The sequence below is a fragment of the Pipistrellus kuhlii genome, unplaced genomic scaffold (assembly GCF_014108245.1).
Source record: "Pipistrellus kuhlii isolate mPipKuh1 unplaced genomic scaffold, mPipKuh1.p scaffold_m20_p_3, whole genome shotgun sequence".
Classification (NCBI taxonomy): Eukaryota; Metazoa; Chordata; class Mammalia; order Chiroptera; family Vespertilionidae; genus Pipistrellus; species Pipistrellus kuhlii.
Window position 1 is genome coordinate 100,623,368 of NW_023425529.1, and position 18,326 is coordinate 100,641,693.

The following is an 18,326-nucleotide window of genomic DNA, read 5'->3' on the forward strand; positions in this document are numbered from 1 at the left end:
AGGGAAAGACAAGAGAAACATCAAAGTGAGAGGAACACTTTTATTGGTTGCTTCCTGCATGAACTCTGACCTGGGCCCCAGCCAGGGAGAAGCCTGCAATTTAGGTACATGCCCTTAATCAGAATCTAATCCAGACCCTGCAGTTGGCAGGCCTAGGCATTATCCACTGAGACAAACCACCTAGGGCAGGTTATGACATTTCTTAGCTCTCCAGCAGCGGACCTTCTTTTTTTCCCCCAGGAGTGTGGTGGAAAAGCCCTAGATCACCTTTTTGGATTCTTATACCCAAGTTTCTAAGAATATTACCAGTGGAAACAGGGAGCTTAGCCAATGAGTGGTCAGAAGAGGTGTTTCCTCTGTAGTTCACACCTATCTCCTCAGATCTCCAGATCCACCCCTGCTAAGGCCAAAAGCCTCAAGCCTTTGGCAGGGAACCCCCCAGCTGGCTCTATTGCCAGGGTCTGCCCCCAGCCAAGGCCAGCCTCTGGCCAAGGCTCAGGCCCTGGGTGTGGACCCCCAGCTCGCTTCAATCGCTGGTACGGGAACCCAGCTGGCTCCAATCGCCAGGCTCCATTCCCATGGCCAAGGCCACAAGCCTCTAGCGGAGGCTTGGGCTCTGGGCAGGGACCCCAGTTCACTAAGAATGCCCGCAGGGACCCCAGCTGGCTTCCATCACCTGGCTCCAGACCCAGCCTAGGCTGCAAGCCTCTGTTTGAGGCTCAGGCCCTGGGCAGGGACCCCCAGCTGGCTCTGATCGCCTACGGGGGACACCAGCTGACTCCAATCGCTCAGCTCCAACCATGGCCAAGGCCAGCAAGGGCAGGCGCAAACCACAGCAAGGGAAATCCAAGTCTCCCTCTGCTCTCTGTGGCTGCAGCCATCTTGGTTGAGTTTATTTACATCTTCACTCCTGATTGGCTGGTGGGCGTGGCAGAGGTGCAGTCAATATGCATATAACTTTTATTATATAGGATACACATATACATATGATTCAAATTTTTTGTTTGCTAAGTGTATAAAAAATAATTCAGGAACTCAACATTACTAAAAAAAAAAAATACAAATTATAATTTAGAAGAAACCATTAAGAGGCAAAAAGATTCTTTCAATGGATGCTTTGACTATGATGTATAAATCTGTTTGGGAGTTTTGAGTTCAATGGAGACCACTGAGCTCCTTGGATTGCTAGTAGTCACTTTCATCAAGTTAAGACCTTTTCAGAACAGTATTTCATCAAATATTATTTCTTCCCTTTCTTTTTCTCTCCTCTCTTCTCTAACTCCCATAAGTGTATGTTGCTCCACTTGATGGTATATCAAAAGTTTCTATGGCTCTCTTCACTTTCCATCATTCTTTTTTTTTTTTTTTTTTTTTTTTTCATTCTGTACCTCAAGGTATGATAATTGCAATGGACCTTCCTTATAGTATGATTCTTTCTTCTGTCAAGTCAAACCTTCTGTGGAGACTCTCTAGTGAATTTTACATTTTAGTTATTAAATTTTCAATTTCTACTTGGTTCTTTTCAATAATATCAATATTTCTTTATTGATATTCTCTTTAGTTAGATATCATACTCATATTTTTAATTTTTCGGAAAATATTTCCTTTAATTACTTGAGCACATGTGTAATAGCTGGTTTAAAGTAACTGTCTAAAGTCCAAGATCAGGTTGTCCTCAGGGGCACTTTCTATTAAGTGCTTTTTCTTTTTTTTTTCGCCCTGTGTGTTAGCCTGTTTCTCTACATATTTCATAATTTTTTGTTGAAAATTATACAATTAAAACATATGATGTACCAATCCTGGAAATCAGACTCCCTCTGATGGGGTTCATTGTGTCTCTGTTTGTTTATTGACTCTCCTGAACTAATTCTGTAAAATCTATATTCTTTGGCACCTGCAGCCACTGAAGCTGCATCAGCTAATAACTGGACAGAAATTGCCTTCAGTGTCATGAACCAGTAAGAATTGTACTCAATGCCAGAGATCCTATGTGTATATTGGAGCATACTTTCAACACTTATCACGTTTACAACTCTCCCATGCCCTTTTCTTCCTGCTTGCGAAGGGCCAAAAATTATCCAGAGGTATATGATTGTCATGGCTAACCTCAGGCAGTTGCAATGTTATGAAAAAATAGGTTTTTTCTAATAATTATTTTGACAAATACCTTGGAAACAGGCTTTACTCACCAAGCAAACATGGATCAGATTAAAAAAAAAAAAAAAAAAAAAAAAATGGAGCTTTACCAAAGGGAGCTGCCAAACAATGCCCCAAAATGGGACTTTCTTCTAATTGGCCTCCTTCCAGAAGCTACTAGGCTACTAGTTTTCACCACTGACATGGTTGACTGGCTGCTGGTTTTCAAGGTTAATGCAGAGCTGGATGGCAAGAAAGCAAGTTAAGTCTCCACAAAGCTTGCTATTCTCATTAAAAAAGAAAAAGAAAAAAAACCTTGCAGATTTTCTTGATTTAACAATCTTTGGATTGTTTCAAACTTCTGATTACTTACCAGAGAATTAAAAAGGGATTGTGACAATTTTTGCCAATGTTCTCATTGCTCTTATGGAGGAGTAGTTTTATGGAGGTTCTTAACTCTACTCTTTCACAAGTCCTGCCTCTAAATGATGTTTCAGCTCCAAATTTAAGGACAGTTCCAATTTATACATTTTATAAATAGAAATTACAGCATATTCACATAGCCCTAGACAGTTTGGCTCAGTAGATAAAAGCGTTGGCCTGTGGACTGAGGGGTCCAAGGTTCAATTCTGGTCAAGGGCATGTACCTCAGTTGTGGCTGATATAGGAGGCATCCAATCAATGTGTATCTCTCACATTGATGTTTCTCTGTCTCTCCCTCTCCCTTCTACTCTCTCGAAAAATAAATAAGTAAAATCAATGGAAAAATATCCTCTAGTGAGGATTTAAATAAAATAAAATATTCAAAAAACTTGTTTTGTTCTTCCCTTGCATTAGCTTATTTGTACTTTTTCTCTTCTCAAAGAATAAAAAAAAAATCGTACATTTCTATAATGTAATGGAGGCAGACAATAACATTAATAATAAAATGCCAACATAAATATATAAAACTCTTCTTGAGTTGCAGGGAAATAGAAACAATCAAATGCGGAATAACATTGTCAATATCAATTATCATCAAATAATAGATAAATCACACATTATATTTTATGTTGGAGTGGGCAGTTGTATTACAAATAAATACAATCCTACCTAATAAAACAGTAATATGGAAATTGCCTGCACCTCTGCTAAACCCACAAGCCACACCCACCAGCCAGTCAGAGTGAGCATGCATATTATTCCAACCAAGATGGCTACAGCCACAGAGAGCAGAAGGGAGGCTTGGGTTTCCCAGGCAATGGAGGAAGCCAAGCTTTCTGCCTGCCCTTGCTGGCCTAGGCTTCCCCTCAAGGCTACAAAGTTTCAATTATAGAAGGTAAAGAAATCCAAACAGAAATGGTGGCAGCCATGGAGCTGGAAAGAGCAAGAGGCTAGGGTTGCCCCTGACAATGGAGGAAGCAAAGCTTTTCGCACACCCTGGCTGGCCCAGGCCTCCACTCAAGGCTACAAAGTTTCAATTATAAAAGATACATAAATTCCAACAGAATGGCTGCTGGCCACAGAGTGAACAGGATGCTTGACTACAAAGTTCCAATTGTAGCAGATAAATCCCTCTGGTTGGGTCACTGGGGGGGGGGGGGGGGGGGGCAGGGAGGGTGGTTGCCAGCCTGCAACCACCACAGGCCCCTCACTCAGGCCTCCCCACACCCCAAGGGAACCCCCACCCTGATCTGGGATACCCTTCAGAGCAAACCAGCTGGCTCCCACCCATGCACCAGGCCTCTATCCTAATAAAAGAGTAATATGCAGATCGACCATCACTCCAACACACAATAGCTGCCCCCATGAGGATACAAGATGGCCACCACAAGATGGCCAGCAGGGGAGGGCAGTTGAGAGGCACCAGGCCTGCAAGGGAGGGCAGATGGAGGTGATCAACCCTTCAGGGGAGGGCAGTTAGGGGTGGTCAAGCTGGTAGAGGAGGGAAGTTGGGGGCAAATGGACTTGCAGGGGAGCAGTTAGACATCAATCATGCTGGCAGTGGAGTGGTTAGGGGCTGATCAGGCTACAGGCAGAAGCAGTTAAGGGCAATCAGGAAGGCAGGCAGGTGAGCAGTTGGGAGACAGCAGTTCTGGATTGTGAGAAGGATGTCCGACTGCCCATTTAGACTGGATCCCAGTGAGATCAGGCTTAAACGGGCAGTTGGACATCCCTCGAGGATTGGAGAGGTGCAGGCTGGGCTGAGGGACACACACCCTCGTGCACGAATTTCATGCACTAGGCCTCTAGTCTATATAATAAAAGCCCAGTGATCATTATGAACAACAAGAACGACCAGTTGCCATGACGCACCAGCTGCAGGGGCTGCCACCAGCACTGCTGCTGAGCTGAGGGACCCCAGGGCAGTTGTATGACCACTGCCAATGTGCTGGTAAAGAAGAATGCAAAGGCAGCCAGCATGTGAGTGCAGCTTGAGATGAAGGCTCTGTGGGATGAATTCAATCAGGTAATTGTCACCAAGACTGGCAGGTTTGGGTGCTCCTCTCCTTGCTGTAACCTCCCCACTTGGTGCCAGTCTTAGACAAGTGGGCGTTGGTTAGATACACACGAGCAAGACTGAGAAGCCAGGTACCTCTTGGTGCAGGCCAGATCCTTCACTCTCCATTCTCAGCTCTAGCGATAGCCACTGGGCATGGTGAGTCAGAGGGTACTGCTCGGGACACCAAGAAGGAGGCGGAGAGAAACCCTGTGGACCTGACACCCTAACAGCAGCCTAGGTCTTGGCACAGCCAGAAATGGACTGCTCAGAGCACACCGAGCTTGGAGGGAAGGCAGCGCCTGTGAGGGGCCTTGCCACCAGCCAGCTCCCGGTGGATCACACCTCAAAGGAAACTCGGTCTTTGGTTCCTTAGTTCAGTCTATCCCGGCTAAAGAGGAGCAGCTGGGCATATTTTAGGGGAGAATTAAGACTCTAAAACAGTGTGTTCTGTTCCATAGAGATTGCTACCCAGTTGCCTTAGGCCTAAATTCCGGGTGATTGTGGGGCCTGGCTCTGCCACTGGGCCTGCATCTTCCAATTGGCCTGTATTTGTTGTAAGAGCCCAAAGAGAAGGGGAACAGTTTTCAATGCAATGGGTTTGACCAACAGACAAAGGCGAGTGGTGGCTGTGTCTAATATACACACAGAGACACCAGCTCTGAGCCCCCTGGCTAGAGAGCTCAGGGCCTGTGTGCAGAGCCTTCTGGTGGTTTCTGTTTCCTTGCTGAGGCCATCCTTCCTGGGAAGCTCTGGGCCCATGCTCAGCTCCAGCTCAGTGGGTCTTCTCCAGGTCCCACCCCCTGGCTGGCCCCACTCCCAATTGACCCCCTCAACCCTGATCAGGGTGGGCATGCAAGACCCCACCCATGCAAGAATTCATGCACCGGGCTTCTAGCAAATAATAAATAACAATATAGGACTGAACTATGACTTGCATGCTCACAACTGTAAACCTGCTTTTGCCCACCCCCATATATGATTAAAAACTTAGGCTTTGAAATTAAGATTGTTTTACTTCCAATTAAGTTATTCATGATTTGCGATGCAGGATGAGCCATTTAACTTTTCTCAGCCTCATTGTTTTACCTGTAAAATGAGCATAATAAAAGTATATACATAGTTGTGATTATTAAAGAGCATAATTAATGAATATCTACCATAAAGTAATATTTAACTTATAAGTTTTGTACCTGTTGCTGTCATTATGGATTTTACTATTATCCTCACTACCATTATCATTACCATAATCATCCATACTAATAAAAGGGTAATATGCTAATTAGACCAGACATCTTTCAGATGACCTTCCTGACGAACTTCTGGACAAAGCCATGGTGATAGGGCCGAGGCAGAGGCAGTTAGGGGTGATCAGGATGGCAGGGGAAAGCAGTTAGGGAGATCAGGGTGGCAGGGTAGAGCAGTTAGGGTGATCAGGCCAGCAGGGGAAAGCAGTTAGGGGGATCAGGCTGGCAGGGGAGAGCAGTTAGGGTGATCAGGCAGGCAGGCAAGCAGAGGCAGTTAGGGCTGATCAGGCAGGCAGGCAGAGGCTGTAGGGGTGACCGGGATGGCAGGCAGAGTGGTTATGGGTGATCAGGCAGGCAAACAGGTGGTTAGTAGCCAGTGGTCCCTGACTGTAAGAGGATGTCCAGCTGCCCAATGGGTCCCAGATTAGAGAGGGTGCAAGCTGGGCTGAGGGACACCACTTCCCTCTATCCCCCTGAATATGAATTTCATGCACCAAACCTCTAGTCTTTTAATATAATAAAAGGGTAATATGCAAATAGACGGAATGGGGAAATGGCTGGTTGCTGTGACACGCACTGACTATCAGGGGGCAGACGCTCAACACAGGAGTTGTCCCCAGCCCACAGGCCCCAATTAGGTGATCAGGGCCTGCTGGCCAACCTTTCAGTCCTTCCCCTTGCAGGCAGGTTCCGATGGCCCAATGAGGATGGGGAACCACCAGTAGATGGTGGTAAATGTGAACAGAGCCAGCCAAGGGCCCTGCCTAGCCAGTCGCTCCACACACAGAGGGCAACCGGTGGCAATGGGGGGTGGGACCGCCAAAGTGAGCTGAAGGACCAACCTCTCAGTCCCTCCCCTGTGCTGGCAAGCTCTGATCACCCGCTGGCGAACTGGGGGTGGGTGGCAGCGGGGGGTGGACCTGGGGAATGGGTGGAACTTGCCAACCTCTTAGTCCTTCCCCCGGCTGACTGGCATTCTTTCCCACAGCCTAGACACAGGCCTGCGCACAGATGCAGACAGCTGCTCCTCACTCCTCCCTACCTGCTCCCTGAGGGGGAGGGAGAAGCCATCAGCAAGGCAATAGGACTTGGTTAGCTGGGTTGTTGAGAAACCTGTCTCCTGATTCTGCTAAATTCTAACCCTGTTTAGAATTCCGCGTTCTCTGCTTAAAGCACCTGATCTTACCCTCCTCAGTGGTGCTGCAACCTGAAATCTAATGGGACTTGTTTGTGGGATGGGTTGTTGTGCCCTAGGACCCTGAAAGAAGAATCCTCCAGCAAACTGACACACTGAACGTTCAGGTGTGACCAGAATGACCCTGATAGCACCACTGCCCTTGGAACTCTTTTGGGCATTGGGCCCACACCCCATCCCTTACCTGAAAGAAATTCCACACAAAAGCACCTCCCATGAAAGGGCCTCCAACAGGGGAATCACAGCCTCCTACCTGGGCTCGAAATATATCCTGGGCCAGACCCACCTCAGGTGCAAGATGGCAAATGGGGAACCGGGGATGGGTGGCAATGGGGGCAAGGCCAGCTGCCAGCAGCCAGGGAAGATGGCCCTGATAACAGGCCAGGCCTAGGGACTGTACCAGTGCAGGAATTTCATGTGCCGGGCCACTTATAAGAAAATATAGAGCCTAACACTTCTATTAGTTATTCACTCTACTCATCATTAATTGCTGTATCTTTTCTCTAGGTTGGCCCCTTTATCTGTAGAGCACTATATCCTATCCTAAAAAATGTGACCTCTCAATCCCACCTTAAAAGTCTAGGCTTTAAGCTACTTTGGGCATTTCTCCTTCCTTTCTGAAAAGAACATGGCATAATAAAAATATTATCCTATCTAGTAAAGAGGTAATATGAAAACTGATCATCACTCCAACACTCAAGATGGCCACTCCCATGTGGACACAAGATTGCTGCCACAAGATGGCCAGCAGGGAAGGGCAGTTGTGGGAGATCCGGCCAGTAGGGGAGGGCAGTTAGGAGGGACCAGGCCTAAAAGGGAGGGCAGTTGGGGGTGATCAGGACTGTAGGGGAGGGCAGTTAGGGGTGATTAGGCTGGCAGGGGAGTATTTAAGTTTTGATCAGGCTAGCAGGCATAAGCTGTTAGGGCAATCAGGTAGGCAGGCAGGCAAGCGGTTGGGAGCCAGCAGTCCTGGATTGTGAGAGGGATATCTGACTACATGTTTAGGCCACTGGGATCAGGCCTAAATGGGCAGTTGGACATCCCTTGAGGGGTCCCAAATTGGAGAGGGTGCAGGCTGGGCTGAGGGACACCCCCCACGCACGAATTTCGTCCTTCGGGCCTCTAGTTCTATATAATAAAAGCCTAATATGCTAAGTGGCTGGGCATCCAGTGTTGGCCATTCAACCAATCAAAGCATAATATGCTAAAATGCTAAGGCCGCTTAACCGCTGGCTATGATGTGCACTGACCACCAGGCAGCAGACAGTTGACCAGTCACTCTAACGTGCAGGAAAGACCTCTATGAAAAGGTAACCTTCTTTAAGCCAATACCTAAAGAAGAGTAAATAAGGCAATCATAAAAAATAAAAAAAAAGGAAAGAGAGCTATAAACTAGAAACAAAATGCACAGATCAAAAGGCAGGAAAGCACTTGGAATGATTAAAGAACTAAAAAGGAATCTGATTGTAACTAAGTGGGCAAATGGAAGAATAACAAGATAAATTTGGAAAAGTAGTCAGCAATAAGATTATCTAAGGTTACTCTAAACTAAGGATTAAGAAAAAACTCAGTCAAATCAAGACATAATCTCATTTATATTTTTACTAAAATGGAGCCAAACTTAAAAAAAAAAGTAATATGGTGATCACTAAGAGAACAGGTGCAAAAACCAGTATGGAAGCAACTGTAGTAATTCAGGTAAAATAAAAATAAAGTAGTCTTGCCACTGTAAGTTTAGACATGTTAACTTTGTCCCAAAATTATAGAATGCTTTAGAAAGAAAAAATATTTTATTATATTTGTTATATTACATATATAAAGTATTTATTATAGAAACATATATTAAATAGAAATTATATTTCATTACATTACTTTTTAAATTTTTTAAATTTTATCTTTATTGTTGAAAGTAGTATAGATCTCCCTTTTCCCCCCATTGACCACTTCTAGTCCACACTAGTACCCCCTACCCTTTGCCTTCACTACAGTATTTTCTTTATTCATGGGTTATGCACATATGCATATAAATTATTTGGTTAATCTCTTCCCACCCACCCACCCACCCACCCACTCCCACCTTCCCTCTGAGATTACAAATTGGTGTTTTTTTTTTTAAATTTTTCATCAATTAATAAACTTAAATGATTAGAGATAAGTCCAATGAAGAAAATGGCAATACTAGAAAACTGAATAAGACCTTGAAATGAGTGACTATCAAAGATTTTTTTAAAAAAAAGAGAGGCCAGAGAGCTAGTTCAGAACATTTTAAAAAGCTCAATAATGAGCTAAAAGAAGGAAATGAAGTGGGAAGGAGTTAGAGAGTAGATGATATTAATGTTTCTCAAACTCTCTGGGAATTTTTTTTTTTAATGTTAAAAGTACACAAAATAAAAGTACAAATATTTTTTATTTGACTCCACAGTCATAAAACTACAATAAATATAATCTGAACAAAGACAACATTGGGAAAAAGACAATAATTGTAAAAACTGTGTATGTTGTTCACTGAAAGTGTATATTACACAAATGGTTTTATACCTGTAAATTTTCTCATTACACATCATAACTAAACAAAAAGCTTTAAGCAAAAAGTGATTCCCCAAAAGATATGACTATGTAAACACTATGAACAAACATTGAGAATATACATATTTAAAGTTTATAACGTGACCATGAGCTTTTTGCTTGTCAAACTGAATCTAAACCAAGTTGAACCAGGAATAATGATACTCAAGGGAATAGCATAGAGCTAACCTATTTTTATTTAATAACATGGAGAAAGCAGTGTCACAGAGTATGTTGATGGAATGAAAACTCAGCTTAGAATATTTATTTTAAAATTTTATCCAGAATGAAACTAGAAGTGCTGTATCTTCAAAACATACCACTAATGTTCAATACCCACTTACAGTAATTTATCCTATAATGATAACACATATAAATTGTTTCACTGAAAGAAATAGTTCCAGTTCCATGAATTTCTTATGTATGAATCTTTTTAAAACAGAAAACACAAAACATTCCATCCAATACTTAAGATGACAAAAGCCAACTTTGCAAGGATGAACAAAATGAATTTTATTCTTAGAATTCAAGACAGTTTATTGACAATTATTATTAAACTAGAGGCCCGGTGCACAAAATTCATGCAAGGTGTTGGGGGTGGGGATTATCCCTTAGCACCCTCTCCAATCTGGGACCCCTCGAGGGATGTCCAACTGCCCATTTAGGCCCGATCCCACCAGCAGTCGGATATCCCTCTCACAATCCAGAACTGCTGGCTCCCAACTGCTCACCTGCCTGTCTTCCTGATTGCCCCTACCCACTTCTGCCTGCCAGCCTGATCATCCCCTAACCACTCCCCTGCCAGCCTGATTGATGCCTATCTGCTCTCTAGCCAGCCAGTTTGCCCCCAACTTCCCTCCTCTGCCAGCCTGACCACCCCTAACTGCCCTCCCCTGCAGGGTTGATCACCTCCAACTGTCCTTCCTTGTAGTCCTGGTCCCTCTCAACTACCGTCCCTTGCAGGCCTGGTGCCTCCCAACTGTCCTTTCCTGCTGGCCATCATGTGATGGCCATCTTGTGTCCACATGGGGGCAGCCATCTTTGACCATATGGGGGCAGCTATTGTGTGTTGGAGTGCTGGTCAATCTGCATATTACTCTTTTATTAGATAGGACAGAGGCCTGGTGCACAGGTGGGGACCAGCTGGTTTGCCTTGAAGGGTATCCTGGATCAGGGTGGGGGTTCCCTTGGGGCATGGGGCAGCCTTAGCTAGGGGCTTGTGATGGTTTGCAGGCCAGCCACATCCCCTGGCGACCCAAGTGGAGGCCCTGGTATCTGGAATTTATTTACCTTCTATAATTGAAACTATGTACCCTGGAGCAGAGCAATGCCTCCTGCTCGCTCTGTGGCTGTAGCCATTTATGTTTGGATTTGTTTATCTTCTATAATTGAAACTTTGTAGCCTTGAGTGGAGGCTTAGGCTAGCTAAGGCAAGTGGAAAGCTTGGCTCCCTCCATTGCCTGAGAAACCCAAACCTCCCTCCTAATCTGTGGCTGTAGCCAACCAGGTTGGGTTTATTTGCATACTTGCTCTGATTGGCTGGTGGGCGTGGCTTGTAGGTGTAGCAGAGTAATAGTTAATTTGCATATTACTCTTTTATTAGGTAGGACTAGACATCTGGTGCATGGAATTCATGCACTGGGGTGGGGGGAGATCCCTCTGTCCAGCCTGCACACTACTGCTGCCCGGAATCCCTTAGAGGATGTCCAACTGCTGCTTGTGGATGGATGGCCTTCTGCTATTGCATAGCCTACTGCTTGAGCTTTAGCAGCTGCTGCATATATAAGATCTGGGCCACCATAGTCTGTCCTGCAAACAACATCAAGTGGATGGAAGGCTCACCCTGAGTTCCTGAGCGTCCCTGAGTCACTGAGAAATTCAGACTGACTGCCTTACACAGAGAATGTCAACAGGATCAGGTCTAAGCTGGCAGTAGGACATTCCTTTTGCAGTCCGAACCCCTCAAGGGATGTCCAGCTGACTAAACCTGCAGTTGGGCATTCCCTGAGGGAAGTAGCAGTGTGCCAAGGGGCAGGCAGTCAGGGAGGAGCCTGAATTAGGGCTGGGTGCAACACCGCTCCTGCTTATCCAGGCCTGTATCTGCTGCTGTTGTTGCCTGGAAGGGCTTCCACGGAGTCTGGAGAGGCTCTCACCATGGCAGCTGCACTTGCCAGTGGTGAGCCCAGCTTCTGGCTGCACCGGCGGGCAGTTTCTGCATTGAGCGTTTGCCTCCTGGTGGTCTACATATGCATTGTATTTCACAACTTCCAATAGTGACAGGTCATTCCACCATAATGGTCACTTAGGTTTTTATATAGAGAGATAATGAAACATATCATATAAATTGTGTACTTCCAATATTCTTACTTTGATTTTTATTCTCTGACAATTGCATTCTTACTTCGATTTTTATTCTGACACTTGCCTCCAGAAAAAACAAAACAAGAAAAAAAAATATGTTGGAATCCTTCTTTGTTTGGCAGTGCTACGTTCATTAAAAATATAATCCTATTAATCTTTACATAGTAGAATCCAAATACTTTTTTATCCTGTGAAAACACTAAGAGTTTTTTCTATAGTTCCAATATCATCAACAGAAACTTTCTCTTAATAACCATTGCACCACAGCATGCAATCACAGATATGTATAATCCACTTCCATAATAGCACATATTAAAGAGAATAATAAAAAATTTACCACATCAACCTAAAAGGACCTCAAAATTATATCATATCACTAAGTCCACTGTGCAGTTCAGCCAAAATTATTTTCATAACAAATTTTTTTTGATATTCTGATGTAGGCTCCTTAATATGGAATACTTCCCAGTCATTACAGCTAAACCTTTGGAATATGCTTACACGCTACAGAAATTCCAGAGGACATTTAATTTATTAAATCTAAAGCTTCTTACTTTACACAATTCAGAGCCTTATGTGTTTATAAGAAATAAAGCTAAAAAATGTTTTTTCCCTTTATTTCATTATGATGCTTAAAAGGTTGCATATTTACAAAAAAAAGATATATGCATTCATCAAGTTGTAACAAAAAATACTTTATTGCTTCCTTTGTTTTATAAACTGGTCTTCCATATCCTTAACTACTGTATGGCGTACACTAAACCATCGTATCATTTGGAGCTCAGGTCCTCTCCAACTCACTCAAATCAGTTTCTTGCAGTAGTAGGGTAAAGTCCCCCACTTAAAAAAAAAAATACATTTTATTGATTTTTTAGAGTGGAAGGGAGAGGGATAGAGAACTAGAAACATCAATGAGAGAGAAATATCAATCAGCTGCCTCCTGCACACCCCCTACTGGGGATGTGCCCGCAACCAATGTACATGCCCTTGACCAGAATCGAACCTGGAACCCCTCAGTCTGCAGGCCGATGTTCTATCCACTGAACCAAACCAGTTTTGGCAAGTCCCCCATTTTGTGTTGACTCTTAGCTAGGCAGTGTTCTCAGATCTTGCAAGGTGATGTTAGTATATCTTTATCCTGTGATCATCTCCATCACAGCAATGTCAAATCCCTCTCACACTGCTCTGCAACCAGCCAGAAAAGTCTCTCTGCCTTTACAGAACTCCTGGGCTTAGATCAGGGCTACCTGGATAATCATCTTTTATTAAAAGCAATTGTCCTATAGAAAATAACAGTCACAGAAGCAAAATCCATTTTGTTAAGTGTTCCAGGAATTATGCAGGAGTATACATAGGAAAAACTTGGGGGTGAGATATGGGGATGCAGAATCAGACTACTACAATCCTTTGTTCTGCAGAGACAATTCTCATGTTAATCTTACCCAGAAACCATTTTGGCTATTTAATATTTCATCTCTAATGGTTCTTTTTAAAACTCTTCATTTTCAACCACATTATGTCTCCTTTTTCTTTTAGATTAAAAAACATCTTGTATATACTTGTAATTAGCTGTTTAAATGTTCTTAATCTAATAATTCTGAAATATCTGTCCTTTCTTAATCTGTTCTTATTGACTAATTTTTTTTCCCTCCTGCTTATTCATTACATTTTCCTGCTTCTTTGCATGTTTAATAATTTTTATTAGATGTTTAGCACTGACATTTACATTGCTTGTTGAAGAATTTTTTTTATATTCCTTTAAAGAGAGTTGGAACTTTGCTTTGACAAAAACTTAAATAACTTTATATTGCTTTGATGCTTTCACAGCTTGTTTTAAGGTTTTTGGTTGTGAATATGGATTGGCCTTCACTATAGGGCTAACTTAGTCCTTCTGCTAAGGTCTGACTCTTTTGCATTCTCGAATAAATGTTACCACTGTACATATTATTCTACATATAATTAGGTATCCTTAATTTGCAGATGGTACTTAAAAATGTAATGGAATCCTATATAATAAAAGGCTTATATGCAAACTGTCCCCTCGGGAGTTCAACCAGGAGACCGGGAGTTCAATTGCTTGCTATGACAGGCGCTGACCATCACAGGGTGGCATAGAACATGGCGGGCAGCAAGCAGTGGCGGCAGGGCACTGAGGGAGCAAGGCAATGGGGAGGCAGGGAGGCAGGGGACTGCATGGCGGCACGAGCAGCGAGGGAAGGAAGAGGCGGGGAAGTGGGAGGAACCTGATGGGCCCTGATCAGGGGCCATGTCTGGGGACCCTACCCATGCATGAATTTGTGTACCAGGCTTCCACTATAAATATAAAAGCGATATTTTGCTCTCATTAGCCAGGAATATATCTCTATGAAACATATATCTCTATGAAACCTGAGGTGATGTACTTGTTTATAACAATAGAGTTATTGATAATTATTACATAATATGTTGAAGCAAGAATACTCAAATAGTTTAGAAGGTGAGGTCAATATTACCTTTGTAAAATGAGTGGGCAAAACTCTGTTCAGGAATTAACTTGGCAAGGAATCCATGGTTCAAAGTTGGATGAGAGATAGATGGTATGACCACAACTGTGAAGAAAATTATGGAACCAAATTTGAGCCAGTATGTAACAACTGCAAGAGATCCACTGACAAAACATGACAAGTTTATATTATTGCAACATACAAGCACTGATAGCAACAAAGACTGCACCCCTGGGGGAAGGAAAGTGGTTATATATTAAGAGAAAGGAAATAATATGCTTAAGTAATTTTAGCAACAGACACAGACACATAAAAACATACACAAAAATCAGAACTGGTTTGAGTGAACTGGCAATTCATTAATATTTGTTTATTTCATATACATATGACTCATAAGAATACATTTTTAAAAAGTTAAGTTAATAAAATATTAGTATTTTAAACGGTCAAAAGACATTAACTGCAGTGGTAAGATAATGTTTAATTTGAAGAACAAAGTTAAAAGAGTATATTACAATGAATAATATGTTTATGAGTTTAAACTAAATATAGCATAAAACAGCAAAGTATTAAAACTTCTATATAATCCATTATTTACACAACAGCAAGAAAAGGTAAATGAGATATAAAATGCTATAAAAAACAAGATGCAGAGATCTGACCACTAATTTCTATGCACTTGTTAAAATATCCATTTTATTTATATGTCATATACATTTATTTAGGAAATAAAATTTAAACTACCAATACAGTGGTACATGAAATAACCACCGGGTTACCAAGGTTACACTGCAAAAAACAAACGAACAAACACAGAGAAATAAGCTTGATATAAACATGGCCTATATTGTAATTGATAGAAGGAACCCCATGATATTAAAAAATTTGTTGCTAGGAAATATTAATATTTTCAAGCAGAGTAGACAAAGTTGATAATGCAAGAATTCCTACAATAATGGGTAGGTAAGAAAGACATGATCCAAGATGGTTCATTGTTATCTATAAGTCTTAGATTTTAATTGAAGCTACTGTGGTATAAACTTTAGAATGTATGTTTGCTTATTATGATCTCTGCTAGAATACTGATATAGAATACAGAATATTTTTAATATAGATGATATAGAACATAGAGCATATCTATTTAGATACTGAAATAATTATACAGCAAAAGAAAAGGAAGGAAGGAAGGAAGGAAGGAAGGAAGGAAGGAAGGAAGGAAGGAAGGAAGGAAGGAAGGAAGGGAAGGAAAGAAGGAAGGGGACTATCATTGAACTTGGCTACAAAGATTTATATTTTGGCTTAGTCTTGGTCTTGTACTACTCTATAAGAACCTCCTACTTTCATGTTTATAAAGGTTAAAAATAATACATTCAAAATGAGTTGCTTGCAAATAAAATAGTAGTATAAATGATTTGTATTAATGAATATAAAACATTAAAACCAAAACAGCACAGGTAAATGAAAATATAGCAAATATAAAAATACCATTCACACATTTTTTAGGGATCAGGTGAATATTAAATTGGTCTTTATATTCCACTAACTTGTAAATGTATGAGATAATTATGAATAGAATTAGTTTAAGTATGGATGTAAAAATGAGATTAAAAGAAGGCAAATTATAATGAAAATTTAAATAATATAAAAATATTAAATACCTGTACTCGTTGGTGAATTTATTTCCTGTCTGATGTTTCTACCTGGTTGACTTCCAGTTCTTGCAGTCTCTCGCTGGGGTTCCAATATGTCACGGTACTTGGAAACCATCAGAACCGAAATGAAGTAAACAACAGCTAAAGCTAAGAACTGTGCCTGCTTGCTATCATCCTGTGTAAAATACAAAGGCAATTTTGACATTCAAAAATTCTAAAGTGAAAGTTCTTGGAATACAAGAAATTATTCCTATTACGTTGTCTTTATGGAACAAAATATGATATTTAACTTTTATTTATATCTCTCTCCCTCTCCCTTCCTCTCCGAAATCAATAAAAATATATTAAAAACAAAACGACGAATGATAAATTTTGCTGAATATGCCATAAAACTTTATTCTTTGTGTTTTTCATCATTATTATCTATATCTTCCATGATAGAGTATGTATAAAAATGCAGCTATATACAACATGTATATTAAAATATGCTGTATGTATATTAAAAATATGCACAAGATTAATAGAATAATTATACACCTCAATGATAAAAACAGAGTTTCAAATGTTATAACTAAAAATTAACAGAATATAATTATAATTGGAATACATAAACATTTCAGACATGTTACTATCTGAGCAAGTGACTATTAACACATAATGGGGGAGCATTAAAACAAATTTTATACAATCTCAATATGAGATAAAAGGTGACATGGTAGCTTAAGAGAAAGCGATTGCAATCTTTACCTGCTTAAACAGATTAAAAAGAAGTAAAAATCTCACTATTTGGAAAAATAATCACTACAACACTGCCAGGATTGAGGCTCCTAATTTCAAAATCTCTATAAGAAAATAGAGTTCTTCCAGAGGAAAAGAGCCTAACAATAAAAGATCTGATAGAGATCAGCCTATTTAGAATAAAGAGGTAATCCTATCAAATAAAAGGGTAACATGCAAATTAACCATCACTCCATCACAAAGATAGCGGTGCCCATAGCCTCAAGATGGAGGTGCCCAGTCCCATCAGCCTTGCTGGAGTCTTCCAGTCCAGGAGGGGCTGCTGCTGGAAGCAAACAGTTTGAGCAGCCTGATGGAATGTTTGCAAAGGAGGGCCTCTGGGCAGTGGGCATGGAGGGGCCTGGCAGGATGCTTGCTTCATTGCCATGGCAATGTTCTGGCTGCAGAGGGCCTCTGGGGGACAGGGGGCCAGCCCACAGCCTCTGGGGCTGAGCACAGGTCCAGAGAGGAGATGTCAGGCCTTCCTTCCTCTGAAGCAAGCGGGTCCCTCCCAGCTCTGGCAAAAGCCCCACATGGCTCCCATGGAAGCAGCATGGCTCCCCTCCCAATGGCACACTGAAGTTCTTGCTGGCTCCCAGGGAAGTGGCAAGCGGCCTACTGTGTACAATATTGCGAGATAGTCTACTAGTAGTTTTATTAAAAGGAACTTGCTGTCCAGCAGAGAAGACAACTTTATAATAAGCATCCTTTGCAAAAGTTCTATCCAAAAAGCTTAGATAACCATCTTATAGGGAAAACTGTTAAGAAGGAAAATGAAGAAGAAAGAAGAAAAAGGAGGAGGAGGAAGAGGCAGAAGAGGGAAGGAAGGAGGAGGAAAAAGGAAGGAGGAAGAAGAAAGAAGGAGGGAGCAAGAGAAAGGAAGGAGGATGAAGGAGGAGGAGAAAGAAGGAAGAAGAAAGAAAAATGAAGGAGGAGAAGAAGGAGGAGAAGGAGAAGGAGAAGAGGAAGAAGGAAGAGGTGATGAGGAAGAAGAAGGAGGAGGAGAAATGGAAAAAGGAGGAGGAGGAGGAGGAGAAGAAGGCAAATTTATATGACCTATAAGACCACTACCAAATTAGACTATGTATAAATAATCAGATATAAATGGTAGCCTTTTTCTAAGCTACATAAAAGTAATACTTCAAATCAAAACTGCATTTACTGTGTCCCATTGATAATTGGTAAAAATTAGTATCATAAAAATAAGGAAAAGAAACAAGCATTCAAGTTTAGTAACTCTATTAATGGGTTCATTGGATTATTTCATTTAAGTACAATATAAACAAAAATAAAAATTTATGTGCATTTGTCAGAAAAGAAAGTAAACAAGAAATAATGATTTAATACTATGAAACAAAATTAGTATAGCTAATGGTGAAAATTACCAAAACAGATTAAACTTGTTCTGGCATATAAATTTAGTATTTCATA

The 18,326-nt window shown here is 41.5% G+C and overlaps 1 protein-coding gene across 6 annotated transcripts in view; it reads right to left on the bottom strand.

Moving 5' to 3' along the window:
• Positions 1-18,326, bottom strand: part of NBEA (neurobeachin) — a 798,235-nt gene that overhangs the window by 516,915 nt on the left and 262,994 nt on the right. For all 6 annotated transcript variants that reach the window (XM_036455167.2, XM_036455161.2, XM_036455163.2 and 3 more), the window contains 2 exons: positions 16,125-16,293; positions 14,476-14,571 (listed from right to left, as the gene is read on the bottom strand). In XM_036455167.2, the coding sequence (XP_036311060.1) occupies positions 14,476-14,571; positions 16,125-16,293 (265 nt within the window). The remainder of the gene's footprint in view (positions 1-14,475; positions 14,572-16,124; positions 16,294-18,326) is intronic.